At 46.5% G+C, this 18523-nt stretch overlaps 1 protein-coding gene across 2 annotated transcripts; it reads right to left on the bottom strand.

Moving 5' to 3' along the window:
- Nucleotides 1-1200: 1200 nt before the first annotated feature.
- Nucleotides 1201-17737, bottom strand: wdr26a (WD repeat domain 26a). Of its 2 annotated transcripts, none has more exons than XM_069656952.1 (14): nt 17089-17737; nt 12356-12455; nt 12122-12178; nt 10141-10277; nt 9653-9750; nt 8326-8482; nt 7065-7203; nt 6806-6946; nt 5692-5811; nt 5283-5428; nt 5098-5176; nt 4843-4972; nt 4407-4601; nt 1201-3456 (listed from the first exon to the last, which is right to left on the bottom strand). In XM_069656952.1, the coding sequence occupies exons 1-14, from the start codon at nt 17421-17423 to the stop codon at nt 3434-3436; spliced, it is 1857 nt and encodes a 618-aa protein (XP_069513053.1). In that variant the 5' UTR covers nt 17424-17737; the 3' UTR covers nt 1201-3433. The 2 variants fall into 2 exon arrangements, with proteins under 2 accessions (XP_069513053.1, XP_069513052.1); XM_069656951.1 differs by having other exon boundaries at nt 4390-4601.
- Nucleotides 17738-18523: the final 786 nt, after the last annotated feature.

The raw sequence follows: 18523 nt of genomic DNA on the forward strand, positions 1-18523 counted from the left end.
GCACAGAGATACAGTGACGAGATCCTGAGGCCCATTGTTGTGCCATTCATCCACGACCATCACCTCATGTTGCAGCACGATAATGCACGGCCCCGTGTTGCAAGGATCTGTACACAATTCCTGGAAGCTGAAAACATCCCAGTTCTTGCATGGCCAGCATACTCACCGGACATGTCACTCATTGAGCATGTTTGGGATGCACTGGATCGACGTATACGACAGCGTGTTCCAGTTCCTGCCGATATCCAGCAACTTGGCAGCCATTGAAGAGGAGTGGACCAACATCCCACAGGCCACAATCAACAACCTGATCAACTCTATGAGAAGGAGATGTGTTGCACTGCGTGAGCAAATGGTGGTCACACCAGATACTGACTGGTTTTCTGAGCCCCCCCAGACCCAGAAACAAAACAACAGCATGTCGGCCTCAGGAGCCCTCAGGTGGGCTCAGTCTGCAGTTTAACAGCTTCTTGTGTCGGTCTGAAGCAGATATTCACGCTTATGGAAAGTTCAATGACTGTAGTGTTAGTGTTAGTTACGTCTCCTCTCGCCTTTCCTCCTCTACTCTGCTACTCGGGAACAGAACGCTGCAGGAGCCCCATTTGTCCACAGAGCTGTCAATCATGAGGCCACACCCCCTTTTATAGCATCATATAACTAATTAAAAATAAACTTGTCAGAAGAATGAACACTTGGACATAAATCAGCATATATATAATATATAACTATAATGACAGAAACCATGTATTGTAGAAAAATGTATTTGACGTGTATTTTGATTTTATAGATTGACTCATGTCCCATCTGTTAACATGGAGAAGGCAGGCTTTATGACATATAGGGGGCGACAGAGAGGGTTTGAGCTGTCATGTGATCATCTTTTTATACAGTCCGTGGTCTAAACACTCAAATATCAAATACTAAAAGGATTGAAGCCACATTAGGAAACAGACAAAGAAGGTGTTGGTTTAGCTCAGCTGTTAAATCGCGTGTCCCATCTACAGTCCTTGATGCAGCGTCCCTGGGTTCGACTCCCGCCCTCTCTCCTCCCCCTTTTCCGACACTATGCATTGTCCTCATTCTCAAATAAAGGCATAAAAGGCCAAAAAAATACATTAGGTAATTAATAGCAACATTTATACAAAGATGAGTCAGAATCATCCTGTTCTCTGCACACAGTGAGGATCATTCGACAGGAAATGACATTTGAAACCCCTGAATGCTTTATTTAAAATTTGCATACATAACACTTGTCCTACAGAACGATACAGAACAGTACAATCACTTCTTGTAATAACACATTAAAATATAAAACGTGTGTGGCAGAAAACTGCCTGCAAGCAAACAGAGTTCCTACTTTGGCTCCTCACAGCGAGAAGAGAAAAGAAGAGAAGAAGCTGGAAATACTGAAACTAAAGGAAATCACAGAAGCAGAAACTAGAAACACCACATCTGTGACATCAGTCTGAATGTGTGTGTGTGTGTGTGAGACATCTATAGTAGTGTAAGCACAAGCGTGTGTGTGTGTGTGTGTGTGTGTGTGACGGCTGTGATGATGCTGGGCAGATGAACAGGGTTCCCACTGACAGCCTGCAGAGGTTTAGGAAAATAACTCTAATAAAGATGTGAATAGAATCAGTAGAAGAAGAAGGAGCTGATCTCAGGTGTGTGTTATGTTACATCATCAGTGCAGTCAGAGGTTTTGGTATGAAGCTGTTTAAAAAGCAGGCGTGGGAACCCCGACACACACGCCTCCTCCTGTCTGCCGTGTGTACGTCATACATGCCAAAACATACAGATATACAGCACATATCACAGAGAACAGCACGTCAGGCAACATGTTCTTTTACTCTGAAAGGAAACACTTTGTACACGTTCAAACCTGTATGATACACCTGTATATTACACCTGTGTACAAACCTGTGACCATCTGTGAAAGAAACAAACATCTCTGTACTGACCATAGACTGTATATAAGAAGTGGTCTCAACCTCAAAACCTGCATTCTCTCTAATGTCCAAAAGGGGGCGACTCAGTGTGATCCTATAGAAGTCCATGAGAAAGTGCTCCTCCTCCTCTCCTGATTGATTCCCTCAGTAAACATGTTCCTAATGAGTTTATGGTCTCAGTCTCTAGCTTCAAGTCTTCTTCAACACAGCATGATGTTCATTTAGTCACTGATGCTCCCATTTGGAGTCACACAGAGCAGACAGAGGGGCGGGTTTATGGCGGGGCTACCTGTGATTGACAGGCTGCGATCATGGCAAACTGATAAATGTCTTATTCAAAGCTAGCACTAGCATTAGCTTATACTTAAAGAGTTTGCTAGCACCTCCCTTCTCTCCAGCCTCCCGAAAACCAAGATTGCGATAGCAAAAAGCCAAACTTGAGTCATCAAATGATTAGTCCACAAACCGTTAAGTGACGTCACCATGGCAACACCCACTTCTTATATACAGTCTATGATAAAGACCATAAAACAAGCCCTATGAACTGTCAGTGTAACTCTGTAACCTGTTCTCGTTGTTCCACTTTGATGGGACTTGTTCACAACATGACACGGAGAGAATAACAGCAGCCGTAACTCTGAACTCATTTCCCCCTTCAGCAGGTTTTTGGGGCACAGTCAGACATCAGGAAGTGTGTCCTTAAATGTAACAGCTCCACTCTTAGTTAAACAAAAATCAAACGTGGTGAGAAATTAAAGTTTGAACACATAACAGCTGAAGCAAAGCAGAAATAAACTGCTGTTTGTGTGCAGAAATAAAGACAGATCAAAGAGGTGACGGCATAAAGGGAAACACACTCAGGTGTGCACAGGTGACCGCAGACAGATAACCCTTTAACTTCACACATCAACTGCTGTACACGCTCAGCCGGCCATGCATTGCACTACAGATATAGAGGGACAAACTGCGAGTGTAAAACACCTGTAAGCCATCGAATACGTCGTCCTGTGCAACATGCTCCTCTAACACCTATCTGCTCTAGAAGCTGAAAGAAAAAAGATATTCTGCATCTAAAAAAGGACGAGAAAATGTAGAATTCTGCTTTAGAAGATTCTCTTCTTCGTTGGTGTTCCATCCATCAAATGTTCCTGTAGATAAAATCTCTTAAAAGGTTCAGAAAGTGAAAGAAGGAAACACAGACCCCCCACAGTCAGTGAACTACTCATCAATAAATAACGTAGCTGATAATAAATAAGAGGAGGGGGGGTGGGGGTGGTCCAGGAGGGGGTCTGAGGGTCCACACAGGAGGGGAGGTGGTTCAGACGCTGGAGGTGGTGGAGTCCAGCTTCACCCGGCCGCAGACGCAGCACCACAGGCCCCGCCTTCAGGAAGCAGCTGTCCAATCACCAGAGCTTTCCCCGCTGCATCCATTCAAGTGTCTACAGAGTCTTAATGCTCCTCAGGGTCACCATGGCAACAGATCATCAGCTGTCCATACTGCAACATTCTGACAGGAAATAAAAAACATCATCATTATCATCTATGCACACCAAAGTTAGTCATGGAGTTCCACAAGGTTCTGTGCTCGGACCGATTCTTTTTACCTTATATATGCTTCCTCTGGGTAATATCATGAGGAAACACTCCATTCATTTTCATTGTTACGCAGATGATACTCAATTATACTTATCAATGAAGCCAGACGAAACCAATCAGCTATCTAAACTAGAAGCATGCCTTAAGGACAAAGATCTGGATGACTAGAAACTTTCTGCTACTTAATTCAGACAAAACTGAAGTTATTGTGCTCGGCCCCAAACACCTTAGAGACTCTTTCCCTAATGATATAGCTGCCCTAGATGGCATCAGCCTGGCATCCAGCACTACTGTTAGGAATCTGGGAGTTCTATTTGATCAGGATATGTCCTTCATCTCCCACATAAAACAAATATCAAGGACAGCCTTCTTTCACCTTCACAACAAACATCAGACACATCCTGTCTCAACACGAGGCAGACACCCCCTCTTCTTTTAAGAGTTCAAACTTTCCTCTGTGATAAAGCTTATAGTTAGGGCTGGCTCAGGCTGGGACCAGCCCAGAGTCATGCTGCTGAAGAGAGACAGGAAATGTGGAGAGGAGAGAGTTGGGGATGACATGCACCAGATGATCACAGGCAGAGAGTTGAGTCTGTGGTCGCTATGTTGAGGACTGTAGCCTCTGTATATTGGGCGTTCGCCCTACCAACTAACTTAAACCAGCGCCGCGTCCCTCTCTATCTCTGTCTGCATACATTCATGTTCCTTTAGATTAGCATTAGTGGTTAGGCCCTTTGCTGCATGCCATCCCCTCTCTCTCTCCCCTGTCCTTCCTGTCTAACTTCACCAGGAAAAAAGTGCCCCCAAGTATCTTGTAAAAACGTTTGTTAACAAAGACACACACCGTTTTCACGTTCATACCATTGAGTCCCTCTGCATCCTGGACGTCCAGGAAGGGGGCGGGTCCCCAGATCCGGACGGTCCCGTCATCAGAGGCGCTGGCCAGCAGTCCAGGCAGGACGGGGTTCCAGCTCACACAGTTGACTGTTCGGGTGTGACCGGTCAGCTCGGCGATGGGCAGCTCACTGCGTCGGTGCCAGATGTAAACTTTGTGATCTGACAGGAGACACGAGACGACCCTGCGTCAGACTCAGCATCTTTTATAAGTGTGCATCGCTCCGTCACTCAGATCAGGAGGTTCATGTAGTGCTGGTAATGATGCTACAGCAGAGGATTCTCCACCTGAGCACGGCCGTGTCCTAAACCATGTTTGAGGTGGTTGAAAGATTCCTATGGTTTTAAATTTTAAATGCTCATGCGTGTATTACCTGCTGAGCATTATAAAGTGTGGTCTCACCTTCACTGCCACTCGCGATGAAGTCCTCGTTGTGTCCTCCGAAGCAAGAATGGATGGTGTAGAAGCCCTGGGTCACGCCCTGGTACTTCCTCACCAGCACCCGGTCCTGCAGGTCCCACAGGTGAACCCCCTGCACACACACACACACACACACACACACATGCACGTTTTTCCTCCACATTATATAAACTGAACTGTAAGGACCAGCTGAAGTCCAGAGGATGGAAGGCCGTGTGGAAGAAAGCAGCAGCTCACCTGCGTGGCCACGTTGAGCAGAGCTAGGCGCCCGTTTTTAGAGACGGTGAAAGACATGATGGGATGATCCTCCTGCACTCTGCAACGACACAACCCCAAACCTCAACGCCAGGCAGAACACACAGGTCTGTCTGTGTAATGTGAGCCAATAAGAGCAGGGACAGACAGTTCAGAGGAGGACTCACATGTTCCTGTCGGTCAGGTCCTCAAAGTTGTACCCTCGGATGCGTTGGTGTGTGTCGGATGCCAGGACGGTCCGGCCGTCACTCAGACACCACAAACACTGCACCCGAACGCCCTCCCACGAGTCCAGCAGGTTCCCGTCCAGGTCCTGGATGGAAGTGAAAGAAAGGACCATTATTTTGAAAAGGTATGCGGTGTCCTGCTACTGCACGTGTATACTACAGTTCCACCTAATGTTACTGTGTTTGAGCCTTTATTTTGAAAATCCTCAATGAGGATTCAGAAGGTTCAGACAGGAAACAGTTTCAGAGAGTAAAAGGGTCTCAGTGAGTGCAGTGAGTGAATGTGATGTTTGTAATGGTCACACACACACACACACACACACACACACACACACACACAGATACTCACACACTGGTAGAACTGTCCTCTCTGTCCTCCGGTGACGAAGCGTTTGCCGTCAGGGTTCCAGGCGACGCTGGTCAGACTGTCCTCATGAGACTGACTCATCTTCGTCCGCAGCTCCCCCGTCTGCACGGCAACAACAGGACATCACACAGTGCTACACACGCTACTGCACACACTGCTGTACACACTGCTGTACACACTGCTGCACACACTGCTGCACACACTGCTGTACACACTGCTGCACACACTGCTGCACACACTGCTGCACACACTGTTACAGTCTGTTTGCCATGTGCCCCTCTTATTGTCTCTTATTGGATAATTCACTGACATCAGTCAGATTGATCTTTGAGGCTGCTGAAGGCTCACATGGGCTTCACTGGAAGGAGGAGGAGGAAGAAGAGGAGAAAGAGGGGGAGGACGAGGAGGAAGAAGAGAGGGAGGAGGAGGAGGAGGAAGGAGATGGGGAACAAAGAGGCGTAGGAGGCTGCTGACAGGAAGCAGTTGACCTGTTTCTCCCCTCTGATCAGCAGCAGCTCAGGGAGACACAGATGGAGGTTTGTACAACAGTTTGTTCAGTGTGTCACACATGTACAGGCTGTGGATGATGGTTGTCATGGAGACACTGGTTGTTGCACAACCCACTGTTTCTAAATTTGAGCAAAAAACACTCAGTAATGACACTCTGATAATCAGGGCTGTACTTTACAACAGCAATAAGAATGTAGGCTGCACAGAGACGTTCACGCTGGTGTGTTCACAGAGAGCGATGTAACGTCTGTTTGTGGTTCAAACAATCATCTTCCTCTGTAACAAAAAGGTCTATCTCTGCAGGGATCCTCTCTGTGATGTTGTCACACACTTAGAATAACAATCTGAGCCTGTCAGTGGAAACAACAAGAACTTTTAGTGGACGACCTTTGATCCATCAAGGATTATGTTGCAGCCATTACAGCCTGTTTCACTGCTGCAGGATGAACACATCTACTGGAGACATTCACACACTGTGTGTATGTTTTAGTTAAACATAAAAAAAAGAGCCCATGTTAAATATTGGATTCACTCTCAGGTCAACCATCCACAAACTCTCATCGACAGGAAGTGAGGGATGCTGTACCTGAACGTTCCACAGCCACAGCTCGGAGCAGTCATCAGGACCGCAGGCGATCAGGTACGCATCATCAGGACTCCAGGCCAGGTACGACACCCCGTAAGCATGGCCCTCCAGAGTCTTCATCAGCTTCAGCTGCTGCGTCTCCTGATAATAAACACACACACACACACACACACACACACACACACACACACACACACACACAATAAGCCAGGTGTTTCAGCTCCTCCCTCGTGCTCTGATGATGACTGCTGAGTGTTACCGTGTCCACGTGCCACACGATCACTGTGGTGTCTTTGGAGCCGGTGGCCAGTTTGGTGCCGTCGTTTGAGAACTTGCAGAACCAGACTTCATTACAGTGTTCAGTGAGGATCTGCTGGGTGTAACACGGGAACTGTTTCCTACACACCAGGAACACACACACGTCAGGCACACGTCACAGTAACAGGGTTTATGTCACATACATCTGACTGATGAATATCTGATACGACAGGTAATCTGCCTCAGTCTGCGCAGCAGGACACCCTCTGTGTCAGAACAGGTGTGCTTTAAACCAGGGGTTTTCAAAGTGTGGGAAAGTGAGCCTCCGCCCCTTAGCTCTGTGTGTGTGGGTGTGTGTCTGTTTCTGCGCGTGTTAGAGAGTGTGCAGTGTGTGTCGTCGGTCTCGGGCTGGTGTTTTTTTCAAGGTGGGGCTCGAGCAAGAATCTCCCTGAGAATCCCTGAGGCAGCGGTGAGCTCGTCCACGTCTTTTGCCTCAGCAGATCAGCACCAAACCGAAAGCAGTGTCGTGATGAGAGAAGACGAGGGGAACCGAAGCTTCTTCTCGCTTTCAGCACATGCACAGCGCGTCCCCGTGTTAGTAACAAGCAGAGACTTGTGTTGTGAACTGGCCGATGTATGCCAATCTAACCAATGCGCTCTTTAAGTAGCAGGGACAGACTGCGCCATAGACTTCAGACTTCAGACCAGGCTTTTGTTGGTCTATGGCGCAGTCGCTTTTTGCATCCTCCAGATAGCAATGCATCACCTGTTTGCCCGACCACACCTCATTTTAGACCAAAAAACTGTGTCGGGTGGAAAAGCACTGACTGTGATTGCGATAGGGCCCTGCGTCTGGGAGGGGCACAAGTGGTTGATGTGGGATGCACTGTAGAGCGGAACAAACGCAGGTCATCCTCCAGCTACAGCCTTGACGGTACTTTTGTACGAACATTTTGCCCCGCACATCGCAAAAGTTAGCCAACCAGATGTTTACATTATTCATTTTTTCTCACGCTGCGCCTGTAACCCTCTGGCGCCCCCCAGGGGAGGTGCGCCTCCCACTTTGAAAACCGCTGCTTTAAATGATTCTGTATTTATAGCAGACTCTATCAGACCCTGATCTGAACTGATTCTGTGCTGCACATGATGGAGATCCCTTCAGAGAGTGTTCAGAGGACTGCATGTTGTCTCCACACACAGTACTGCAGCTTTATGGGACACACTGCACACAGACTAACTGGCCGTCCTGGTGCGGCTCTCACCGGCTGCAGGCGTGGTCCAGCAGCAGGGACACAGAGTCCAGCCCCCCGTCCAGCTTGGTGTTGTGGTAGAGGCAGCGGTCCCTCTGCAGCTCCACCGCCTGCTTCAGCAGAGTCTGCAGGCGGCGAGGAGGCAGCATGACAGAGGGAGGCAGGTACGCTGAGGACACAGAGGAGGTGTAAGTATGGTGTGTTTGGTGTGTGTGTGTTGAGTCTCTACCTGGGACTTCTCTTGACATCCATGTTACAGGTCAAATCCACTTAAAGAGCTTGTGTGGAGTGTGGTCATAACATCAACACCTGCAGCTTTCCTCACATGACCTCACATGACCTCACAGCTCATGCGTCATCATGAGAGTCCATGATGGCAGACATGGAGGCGGAGCTTAAAGTTGTGAACACAGAGCAGGTGGAGACAACTCACCAGTTCACCTTAAAACCTGTAACACCTGAAATGATTGTTCTCAGGAGCATTAAAGTCGAGGTGAAATGAAAAATGTCACTTAATCCTTTTAGATCACATCTTTGGTAATACTGCGCATCTATTTGACAATATAGGTAAAAAAAAATACAGAAAATCAATTTCTTCGTATTCTTATATCAAAATCCGATCATTTTTTCTTCCTGTAAAACTAAATTTCACGCGTGCTTACGTAAGCTAGCACCAAACAATTTCAACCAATCAATCTGCAACATTTAGCCGCAGAGCACCAAGAACGCTCGGTCAGTTAGCTAGCTACTGCGCTGTGGGGAACGTCTGTCTACGCCCACTTTTCAACGATCAAATCAAGTCCCTCTAATGATATGACCCGCCTGCATGTCCTGTTTCACTCAGAAATACGTCACGATACGGAAGCTAGATACTCTCGAAATGCCGTTTCAGCTCGACTTTAAAGCCTCTGTTTATTCTAACAGGTTCCTGGAGCGCAGGTGTCTCGGTGAGGCAGGTGTGTGTTTTTAAGCTCAAATCAAAGGAGAAAGACATTCATTACAAACGGTTCAGTTATTTTAAACCATCTTTCATGTAATCTACAGAACACATCCGTATTATGATCCACACTGTCCTGTGCTGTTGCGAGTTTATGAGTAATAATGTGGGACAGAACAACAGGTAACATTCAACGTTTGATTCCTTCTGATTTTACTGCACCTTGTTGTTTAAATATCTGATGGTTTCCTTTGCCTGTTTCAAGCTCTCTGTGTTTCCTGTGTGTGTGTGTGAGCAGAACAACGCAAGGCTCACACACACACACACACACACACACACACACACACACACACAGTGTAAGACAATAAGAGGACAGAGGGAGTGTTACTGTGAGTCACTCACTCTGCAGCTTGTCCAGCAGCTTCGTACGGGACATCGTGCCTTTTCCCTCCCACTCTGCTTTAGCCCTCAGGTCCTCTGCATGGCTGCACATCAGGTACCTGCAACACACACACACCTTCAGCTGTGCACACACACTCACACCTGCTCTCACAAACAGCTGACAGTGTTTCCATCATAATACAAATAACAACATGTCCTACTTTACAGTTACTACTGACAACAGGCAGAGAAAGGATGTAACACAGAGCGTCAGGGAGTGACCTGTTCGCCTCTGATAGGTCACACATCTTTGATACTCGTGATGTCACACATGAAGCCCTGCTGGCTGTGTGGTATCATGAATGCTAACATGCTAACTGTGGATGTTCATGCCCCTCAGTTCATCCAGCTCCCCCGTCAGGCCAAGCGAAGACTCATGTCACTGTGAGTCAGGATTAAAGTACAACTTCCTAATGAGCGTCTCTGTGAGCCTGTTTCTGAGCACTGACCCGCTCAGGATGTGGATCCGCTCCGTGTTGTACTTCAGAGGAGTGAGCTCGGCTCGGAGCACCTGCAGCGCCTCCAGAACCTTCCCGTCCTCCAGGTACTCCAGGTACTTCTGCTGCAGCAGCAGGAACTTCATCCTCTGTGCAGGGACAACATGTATGAAAGAGCACATGTATGACAGAACACATGTGTTCTGTTCTACGTGTGCTCTGTTCTACGTGTGCTCTGTTCTACGTGTCCTCTGTTCTACATGTCCTCTGTTGTACGTGTGCTCTGTTCTACGTGTGCTCTGTTCTACGTGTTCTGTTCTACGTGTGCTCTGTTCTACGTGTGCTCTGTTCTACGTGTGTTCTGTTCTACGTGTGTCCTGTTCTACGTGTCCTCTGTTCTACGTTTTCTCTGTTCTACGTGTGCTCTGTTCTACGTGTGTTCTGTTCTACGTGTTCTCTGTTCTACATGTGTTCTGTTACATGTGCTCTGTTCTAGATGTGCTCTGTTCTACGTGTGTTCTGTTCTACGTGTGCTCTGTTCTACGTGTGCTCTGTTCTACGTGTGTTCTGTTCTAGGTGTGTTCTGTTCTACGTGTGTTCTGTTCTACGTGTGCTCTGTTCTACATGTGCTCTGTTCTACATGTGTTCTGTTCTACATCTGCTCTGTTCTAGATGTGTTCTGTTCTAGATGTGCTCTGTTCTACGTGTGCTCTGTTCTAGATGTGCTCTGTTCTAGTGCTCTGTTCTACGTGTCCTCTGTTCTACGTGTTCTGTTCTACGTGTCCTCTGTTCTACGTGTCCTCTGTTCTACGTGTCCTCTGTTCTACGTTTTCTCTGTTCTACGTGTGCTCTGTTCTACGTGTTCTGTTCTACGTGTGTTCTGTTCTACGTGTTCTCTGTTCTACATGTGCTCTGTTCTAGGTGTGCTCTGTTCTACGTGTTCTCTGTTCTACCTGTGCTCTGTTCTACGTGTGTTCTGTTCTAGATGTGCTCTGTTCTACGTGTGTTCTGTTCTACGTGCGCTCTGTTCTAGGTGTGTTCTGTTCTACGTGTGTTCTGTTCTACGTGTGCTCTGTTCTAGGTGTGTTCTGTTCTACGTGTCCTCTGTTCTACGTGTGTTCTGTTCTACATGTGCTCTGTTCTACGTGTCCTCTGTTCTACGTGTGTTCTGTTCTACATGTGTTCTGTTCTACATCTGCTCTGTTCTAGATGTGCTCTGTTGTAGATGTGCTCTGTTCTACGTGTGTTCTGTTCTAGTGCTGTTCTAGTGCTCTGTTCTACATGTGTTCTGTTCTACGTGTCCTCTGTTCTACGTGTGTTCTACTCTACATGTGTTCTGTTCTACATGTCCCCTGTTCTACGTGTGTTCTGTTCTACGTGTGTTCTGTTCTGTGTGCTTTGTTCTACGTGTGTTCTGTTCTACATGTGTTCTGTTCTACGTGTGTTCTGTTCTACATGTGCTCTGTTCTACATGTCCTCTGTTCTACGTATGCTCTGTTCTACATGTGCTGTCTTCTACGTGTGTTCTGTTAATGTGTGTATACCATGTTGGATCCATATAGTAATCTTTGATCAATCAGTGTGATCAGAGCAGCAAGAGACACTCTTCATATAAAGATGTCGAGTTCAGACATCAATCAGGAGAGAGAGAAAGATATGACATCACAGGATCTATTCAGGAAGTGAGACATTAATAATTAGAAACAACAAAGTGTTTGGAGCCGAATAAATACAAAGTGAAGGAGAGCAGCAGCATGCAGCACAGGGTGAAGAGCTGTAATATGCAGATGTACTGTTGAATGATAAAGCACTGCAATGTAAGAGTCGATAACAGTCAGAGATTACTATTTGGATCCAACATGGTGTAAACACATTAACAGAGGACATGTATGACAGGAAGAGTGTCTCCTGCTGCTCTGATCGCACTGATGACTGCGTATTACTGAAACATGTTGATGGTTGGAGGACCACGTTTGTTGTTGCTGTAACTCACCACTATGGCACTTGGAGAATGCATCAGCGCCTTCAGCTCGTTCAGGTCGCTCTCAGCCTGAACACACGGACAGACAGAGCATTAATACCACATGCTGATGAAGCTTTACTGCTGATGAATCAACGAGCACACAAACACTGACTAACAGGTTTTCAGCTTATGAAGTCCACATGATTTCCGGCACTGGGTCTACACAGAGTGCACAGATAGCTGCTGTATCTCAGGTGTCCTCACCTTGTCCCACTCTCCCTCCATGACGTGGTTGCGGAACTTGGTGGCGGAGGGATGCTCCAGCCTGCAGCCAGACTCCTGCATCAGGAGGTCCACCGTCTGACTGTGAGGTATAACACAGAACAATGTCATAGTCAGTCACCTGGGATCACATCTAAGTACACTGACAGGTAGAATGTGTACGTCAGCTGATCAGCTGAGACCTCGTGTCTCTGTTAACGGTTTGGATTTTCAGCTCTCTGTTGTGTTAAGACATAATTAAATAATCATATTAACCAGAAACAGTTAATTAATCATTAAGATTTTGGAGATTTATATCAGAGTAAAATATACTCTCTGCAGATACACACTAATCACACATATGTTAGTATCTGTGTGTATGTTTCATGATGTGTGTCGATATCAGAACATATAAACAGAAAACAATTTTTGGGGTCATTAAGACATGGTGTCAACATGTAGTCTGTCCAGCAGAGGGCGCTCTGACTCCATAGCATACATCCTCTCAGCACTGTGTGCAGCACACACAGGAAATGGTTTACTTTATATCTCAGATCACATCGGCTACAGTCTGACCACGATACAGCCTCTGGGGACAACGGTGAACATGCCGGGCGTGTAGCCGGCAGTTAGCATAAACGACTTCATGCTAGACTTCCTTCTCCACGTGCTGCATCGTTACAGAAAAAGAAATGGCTCTTCAGTTTGCTGAAATAACAACATCATGATGCAGATTAGTCAACATGAAGCTTTGAATCTGTAAATAGAGATTAACTTTATACTAATGTTAAATTATGTTAAATAAAGTTTAATGAAGCAGCTTTCTGGTGCCCAGGTAGTAGGGCTGCAGCAATTAGTCGACATTGTCAACAAAAATCGATGACTGAAATAGTTGCGAACAATTTTAATAGCTGAAAATTAGTTGTTTATGTCATCGTGCGTGTTCTTCATGCTGTGTGTGACATTGTTTCTGAGGAGTGAGCCATCTCTCATCCTTGCTATCTCTGCTGAGACTTCATGCAAACAGTGACCCTGAAGCGACAGGTAAACCAAACATAGCAAAAACGCGCCTCCTAAAACTTGTAAAGTCTGGGAGCATTTCTGCGCTGCATAGAAAAGGATGGCCTGCAGGATCTGTAAAGCGGACTGTGTTTATCACGGGAGCACGTCGGTGATGTGCGAGCCTTTAAAGAGAAGGCATGATGGAGTCGTGTTCAGCACTTTGTCTGTCGCTGGTTTTAAACAGATTTTATTTCTCTTTGTTTCAGTCGGAGCCAAATCAGCAGCAAAGTTTATTAAAGACATATTTCTGAATGAAGAACATATAATATTAATATTGAGAGATCAATAAGAGCCATTAAGTATTAGTTATTAGTATAAGTTATTTGTGTAGTTCATTATGAGATCAGTCGATTAATCGTTTTAATAACCGATGACCAGTCGATCCGAATAGTCTTTAGCTGCAGCCCTGCTCGGGGGAGTCACATCATGACAGAAAACGTCTGTTTCCAGAACATTCTCTATACAGGCGACACATCACATCTGTGATTCACAAGTCTTTAATCAGGAGAAGAATGATCACACAACTTTCTATCAATGAATCACTAAACTGATTCTGATGAATGAGCTTTATGTCACATCCTTCTCTGCTTGTTAACGTGAGGTTTCATCTCCAGGTTTCACACAGAAAAGAGTCCTCTGACACTAAAGTGTGTCTGCTGAAGGAGACCAGGCTGACACAGCACACGTATAAACAACAGCTCACAGCAGTCTGCACTGACTCCATGTGTTTAATGGGGCTGTGCATCCACCATACTGACTGAGGAGACGAGCTCACTGTGTTAGGCTCAAATATAATAAGAACCATAACTCAGAGAGACCTGAGTACATAATAGTACCATAAAACATTTAAATGTACAATATCAATCAAGAAATTACCATAATAAATATAATACAATGAAGGCCATAAAAAAATGATAAAGGCCAATTAAAACAAGCTAAAGAATTTAAAAACAACCACACCTGAAATCCATCAGACTTTAGAGAAATATTGACCTATTGGAACCAGAGTGTCGAGCTTTACCTTCACTGTCATTTATCCCAAGCATTTGGTGCCACGAATCTAAACGCAGTCTTTCCTAGTTCACTGTGAACTCTGGGACATGCAGCACTCACTAGTCCTGTGAACGAGTGTTACGTTTTGCAACTCTCCATCCAAGAAGGGACGACAAAGAACGTTTTTATAAATAGATAAAAACAAATGCTGGTCTCTTCTAATGGAAAGAGAAGGCTAACCCACATTTTGATAGAAAAGGCAGTGCACAGCACAAGTCACAACAGCTAACGTTAGCATTCATCCACTTTCTAGCTAGCATTACCGTTAGCTAGAAGTTTAATCCTACGCTAATGTAATGTGTAATTCTATCAAGGGGTAATGAAGGCTTGGAGGAGGTTGAATGCTAACGTTAGCTGTTGTCTAGCATTAGCTAATGAGTTTCACCGTGTGGAGTTTTTCAGATGCTGAACAATCAGGACAAATTTTAATTATTGTAATTTGTCAGATTTACATCGTTTTGTAAGATTCACAAACATGTTCGACAAACCTCAGCAGGACAACATAAAAGCAGCACATGACCATCTCAACCCTGCGTGATGTCAGGGGAAAAATGGCCGCTGTGTAAATAAGGTGAATTGTCAAGAATCTGGCGATACGACACACGTCACATGACAGGTCCTGTTCAACAAACTGATATTTGTGATATTGTTAGGAGGAGATAAATTGAGTGGCTCTGTGCTCTCTGTATTAACAAAGAGATGTGTGCGCTCTGCTTCTGACTCAGATTACGATGTTTCACTCGACTGGAACGGTCAATAACTGAAGATAGACTACAACACTGCCATCTAGTGGTCGGGGGTTTAAACACTTCCATGAGTCTTTGCAGTATCAATATTTCCTTACAGCCCTCATGTAACACAGAGCAGACAGTAGAGATGACACAGCGTCATGTAGGCATGCTGTACCAACACACAGACAGCAGATCAACCTTAATGTGATCACTTTTTATGGTAATAATGCAAAAACAAACTAAAAGATTTGTTTTTTTCAGTCCACTAGATGTGCTGATGTTTGTGTCTGATGGGGTCAGCAAGGGTCAGCAGAGGTCAGGGGTCATGAACAGCATGACCTGCCTGTCTGCTGAACACAGACAGACAGACACAACTAAACTTTCTCTTATTGGATAGTAAGGACAGAGACTTCCTCTGGGTTACATCTGAGTTTAACAGAAACTCATTGATCTTGTTCACATGTGACTGATGTACCTGCATCCTGAACAATGTTCTCAGTGTTATCCTGACCAATAACCCATAAACCTGTGACACAGTTTATGATCAAATGAGCTAATTAAACTAATGAAAGATAAATAAATAGTAGTCCTCACATACCAAACTCCATTCAAAAATCAAGTAGTTATTTTTTTGTCTAAACCTGACAACAGCTTCTGAGTGCTCAGGAGAAACTGCTGCTCCGCCAGGCTGAGTGTGACTATAATGACAGATAAGTGTTACTGCTGAAAACAGCAGACTCAGCTCTGACTGCTCCATGCTGTCTGCTCCAGACTCAGCTCTGACTGCTCCATGCTGTCTGCTCCATACTCAGCTCTGACTGCTCCATACTGTCTGCTCTGACTGCTCCATACTCAGCTCTGTCTGCTCCATACTGTCTGCTCTGACTGCTCCATACTCAGCTCTGTCTGCTCCATACTGTCTGTTCTGACTGCTCCATACTCAGCTCTGTCTGCTCCATACTGTCTGCTCCATATGCAGCTCTGACTGCTCTATGCTGTCTGCTCCATACTCAGCTTTGACTGCTCCATACTCAGCTCTGTCTGCTCCATACTCAGCTCTGACTCCTCCATACTCAGCTCTGTTTGCTCCATACTCAGCTCTGACTGCTCCATACTCAGCTCTGTCTGCTCCATACTCAGATCTGTCTGCTCCATACTCAGCTCTGACTGCTCCATACTGTCTGTTCCGTACTGTCTGCTCCATACTCAGCTCTGTCTGCTCCATACTCAGCTCTGTCAGCTCCATACTCAGCTCTGTCTGCTCCATACTCAGATCTGTCTGCTCCATACTCAGCTCTGACTGCTCCATACTGTCTGTTCCGTACTGTCTGCTCCATACTCAGCTCTGTCAGCTCCATACTCAGCTCTGTCTGCTCCATACTCAGCTCTGACTGCTCCATACTCAGCTCTGACTGCTCCATACTGTCTGTTCCGTACTGTCTGCTCCATACTCAGCTCTGTCAGCTCCATACTCAGCTCTGTCTGCTCCATACTCAGCTCTGACTGCTCCATACTCAGCTCTGACTGCTCCATACTGTCTGTTCCGTACTGTCTGCTCCATACTCAGCTCTGTCAGCTCCATACTCAGCTCTGTCTGCTCCATACTCAGCTCTGACTGCTCCATACTCAGCTCTGAAAACCAGGTGTGTGATGTTACAAACAGGAGGCCTGCTTCACCTGTAAAGCCTGCAGACTACAGTCAGGTCTATCTAATCATGTAAGTGCATACAGCACTAAATCGTCTGTTTTCACAGTGAGGTTTGGTACTACAGTGGATAACATATCCACAGGTGATCTGATTTGATGAATCCCCCTCTGACAGCTGTCCGGACATGCTCGGCTCGGCTCGGCTCGGCTCGGCCCAGCTCGGCTGCTTTGAGAGTGACTTACTTGAGACCCAGGTCGTGTAGATGCTGTCCTATGAGCCGGATCACGTCCTCCTCGGACTGGGACAGCCGCTTCTTCTTCTTCAGGCCCGGGCTGGCCTCCGCTGGGCTGCCGGTGTTGTTGGACCCGGGCTGGACCGGGACTCCGTTGTTGTTGTTGTTGCTGACGGTGTTGCTGACGGAGTTGCCGTTGTTGGAGACTGACAGAAGCCCGTTGGAGTGAGCTGCCCCAGCGGAGGAGGAGGAGGAGGAGGAGGAGGACTCTCCGTTCTGAGCTCCGTTCCTGCAGGACAGCTCGGAGTCCCGGTCCCGGTCCTGTCCGGCCCCGTTAGCCTGCATGTTTCCCGGTTAGAACAGGGACCAGATGCGTGTATGACCGGATGACACTGCGGGGGAATCGAACGCACCGTTACAGACACCGACAGGCCCACTGACCCAGATGCAGCCCCGCACTGCCCTGCTCCCCCTGCGGCCGAGTCTCGGTGTGTGTCAGACGGTGACGATGACCCGGTTCTACACCAGGAGGACGGACGGACGGATCCCGGACTCAGTGGGCCCGCTTCATGGCGCGGGATTCGGAGGTTTCGGTCGCTGTCAGCTCCGGCAGAGCCGCGGTGAAGGAGTACGGTACAGCTTGTTATTGTTGCTCTCAGACAGCTGCAACCCTGTTATGGACTGACGCACTGACGTCAGCGGAAATTCCTTCACGTCTCTGTGCGTGAGCTGCGTCACCGCTAGAGGGCGCTGAAGCACAGCCAGCTGAACCCCTCAGTAACACGCTGGTCACATGACAAACCGTGTAGGTCTGAGTGTTCCTTCAGTGTGACATGTTTATCATTCATGTCTGTTATCATAGAGTGAGAGAACCTGCTGGGTGTGTTACTGTAGACATCAGAGCTGCAGGCTCCTCCTGTTATTACTGATGAAGCACTGTGGCATTTACACCCACCGCGCTCAGGCCCTGTTACAGATAAATATAAATACATCCTGGTCTCTGAAACAATCCGACACCATCTGTTAAACACAGTGATGAGAGTCAGACAGAGGAGGGGCTGAATGCCAGTAGAGATAGCCCATTACCGTCTTATTATCATATTCTTATTAACTCTTTTTCAACGGTTTAAAACCTGCTCATTATGTGATGGCCGTGTTGTTGTATGGGCGGCTCAGGACTGTGAAACATGAAGATGAACTGGTCTAACAGCCAGTCAGAAGTGAGAAATAAACACAAATAAGGGGACCTGTTTGACACATCTCTGTCTTTGGTACATTTAGTCTGATTGCTAGACTGCACTGTTGTCTCTTCTTCTTTGCTGCTTAAAAACAGCAGTTAGGTGGCAGCCATGATACCTCCATCAGCAATGATCTGAACTGTCTATGGTGGAAGAACACTGCAACTTACTGGTAAGCTGACAGCCAAGAAGATGATTTAATTTATA

Source organism: Semicossyphus pulcher, unplaced genomic scaffold (assembly GCF_022749685.1).
Source record: "Semicossyphus pulcher isolate SPU_LCO1_2020_fin unplaced genomic scaffold, fSemPul1.0.p SCAF_9, whole genome shotgun sequence".
NCBI classification, from domain to species: Eukaryota; Metazoa; Chordata; class Actinopteri; order Labriformes; family Labridae; genus Semicossyphus; species Semicossyphus pulcher.

Coding starts and splice junctions, on each gene's coding strand:
- wdr26a (XM_069656951.1), bottom strand. CDS start 17,423: ATGCAGGCTAACGGGGCCGGACAGGACCGGGACCGGGACTCCGAGCTG. Junction 5,812..6,805: donor TGTGGCTGTGGAACGTTCAG/GTACAGCATCCC, acceptor GTTGCCGTGCAG/ACGGGGGAGCTGCGGACGAA. Junction 4,602..4,842: donor CATCGCGAGTGGCAGTGAAG/GTGAGACCACAC, acceptor GTCTCCTGTCAG/ATCACAAAGTTTACATCTGG.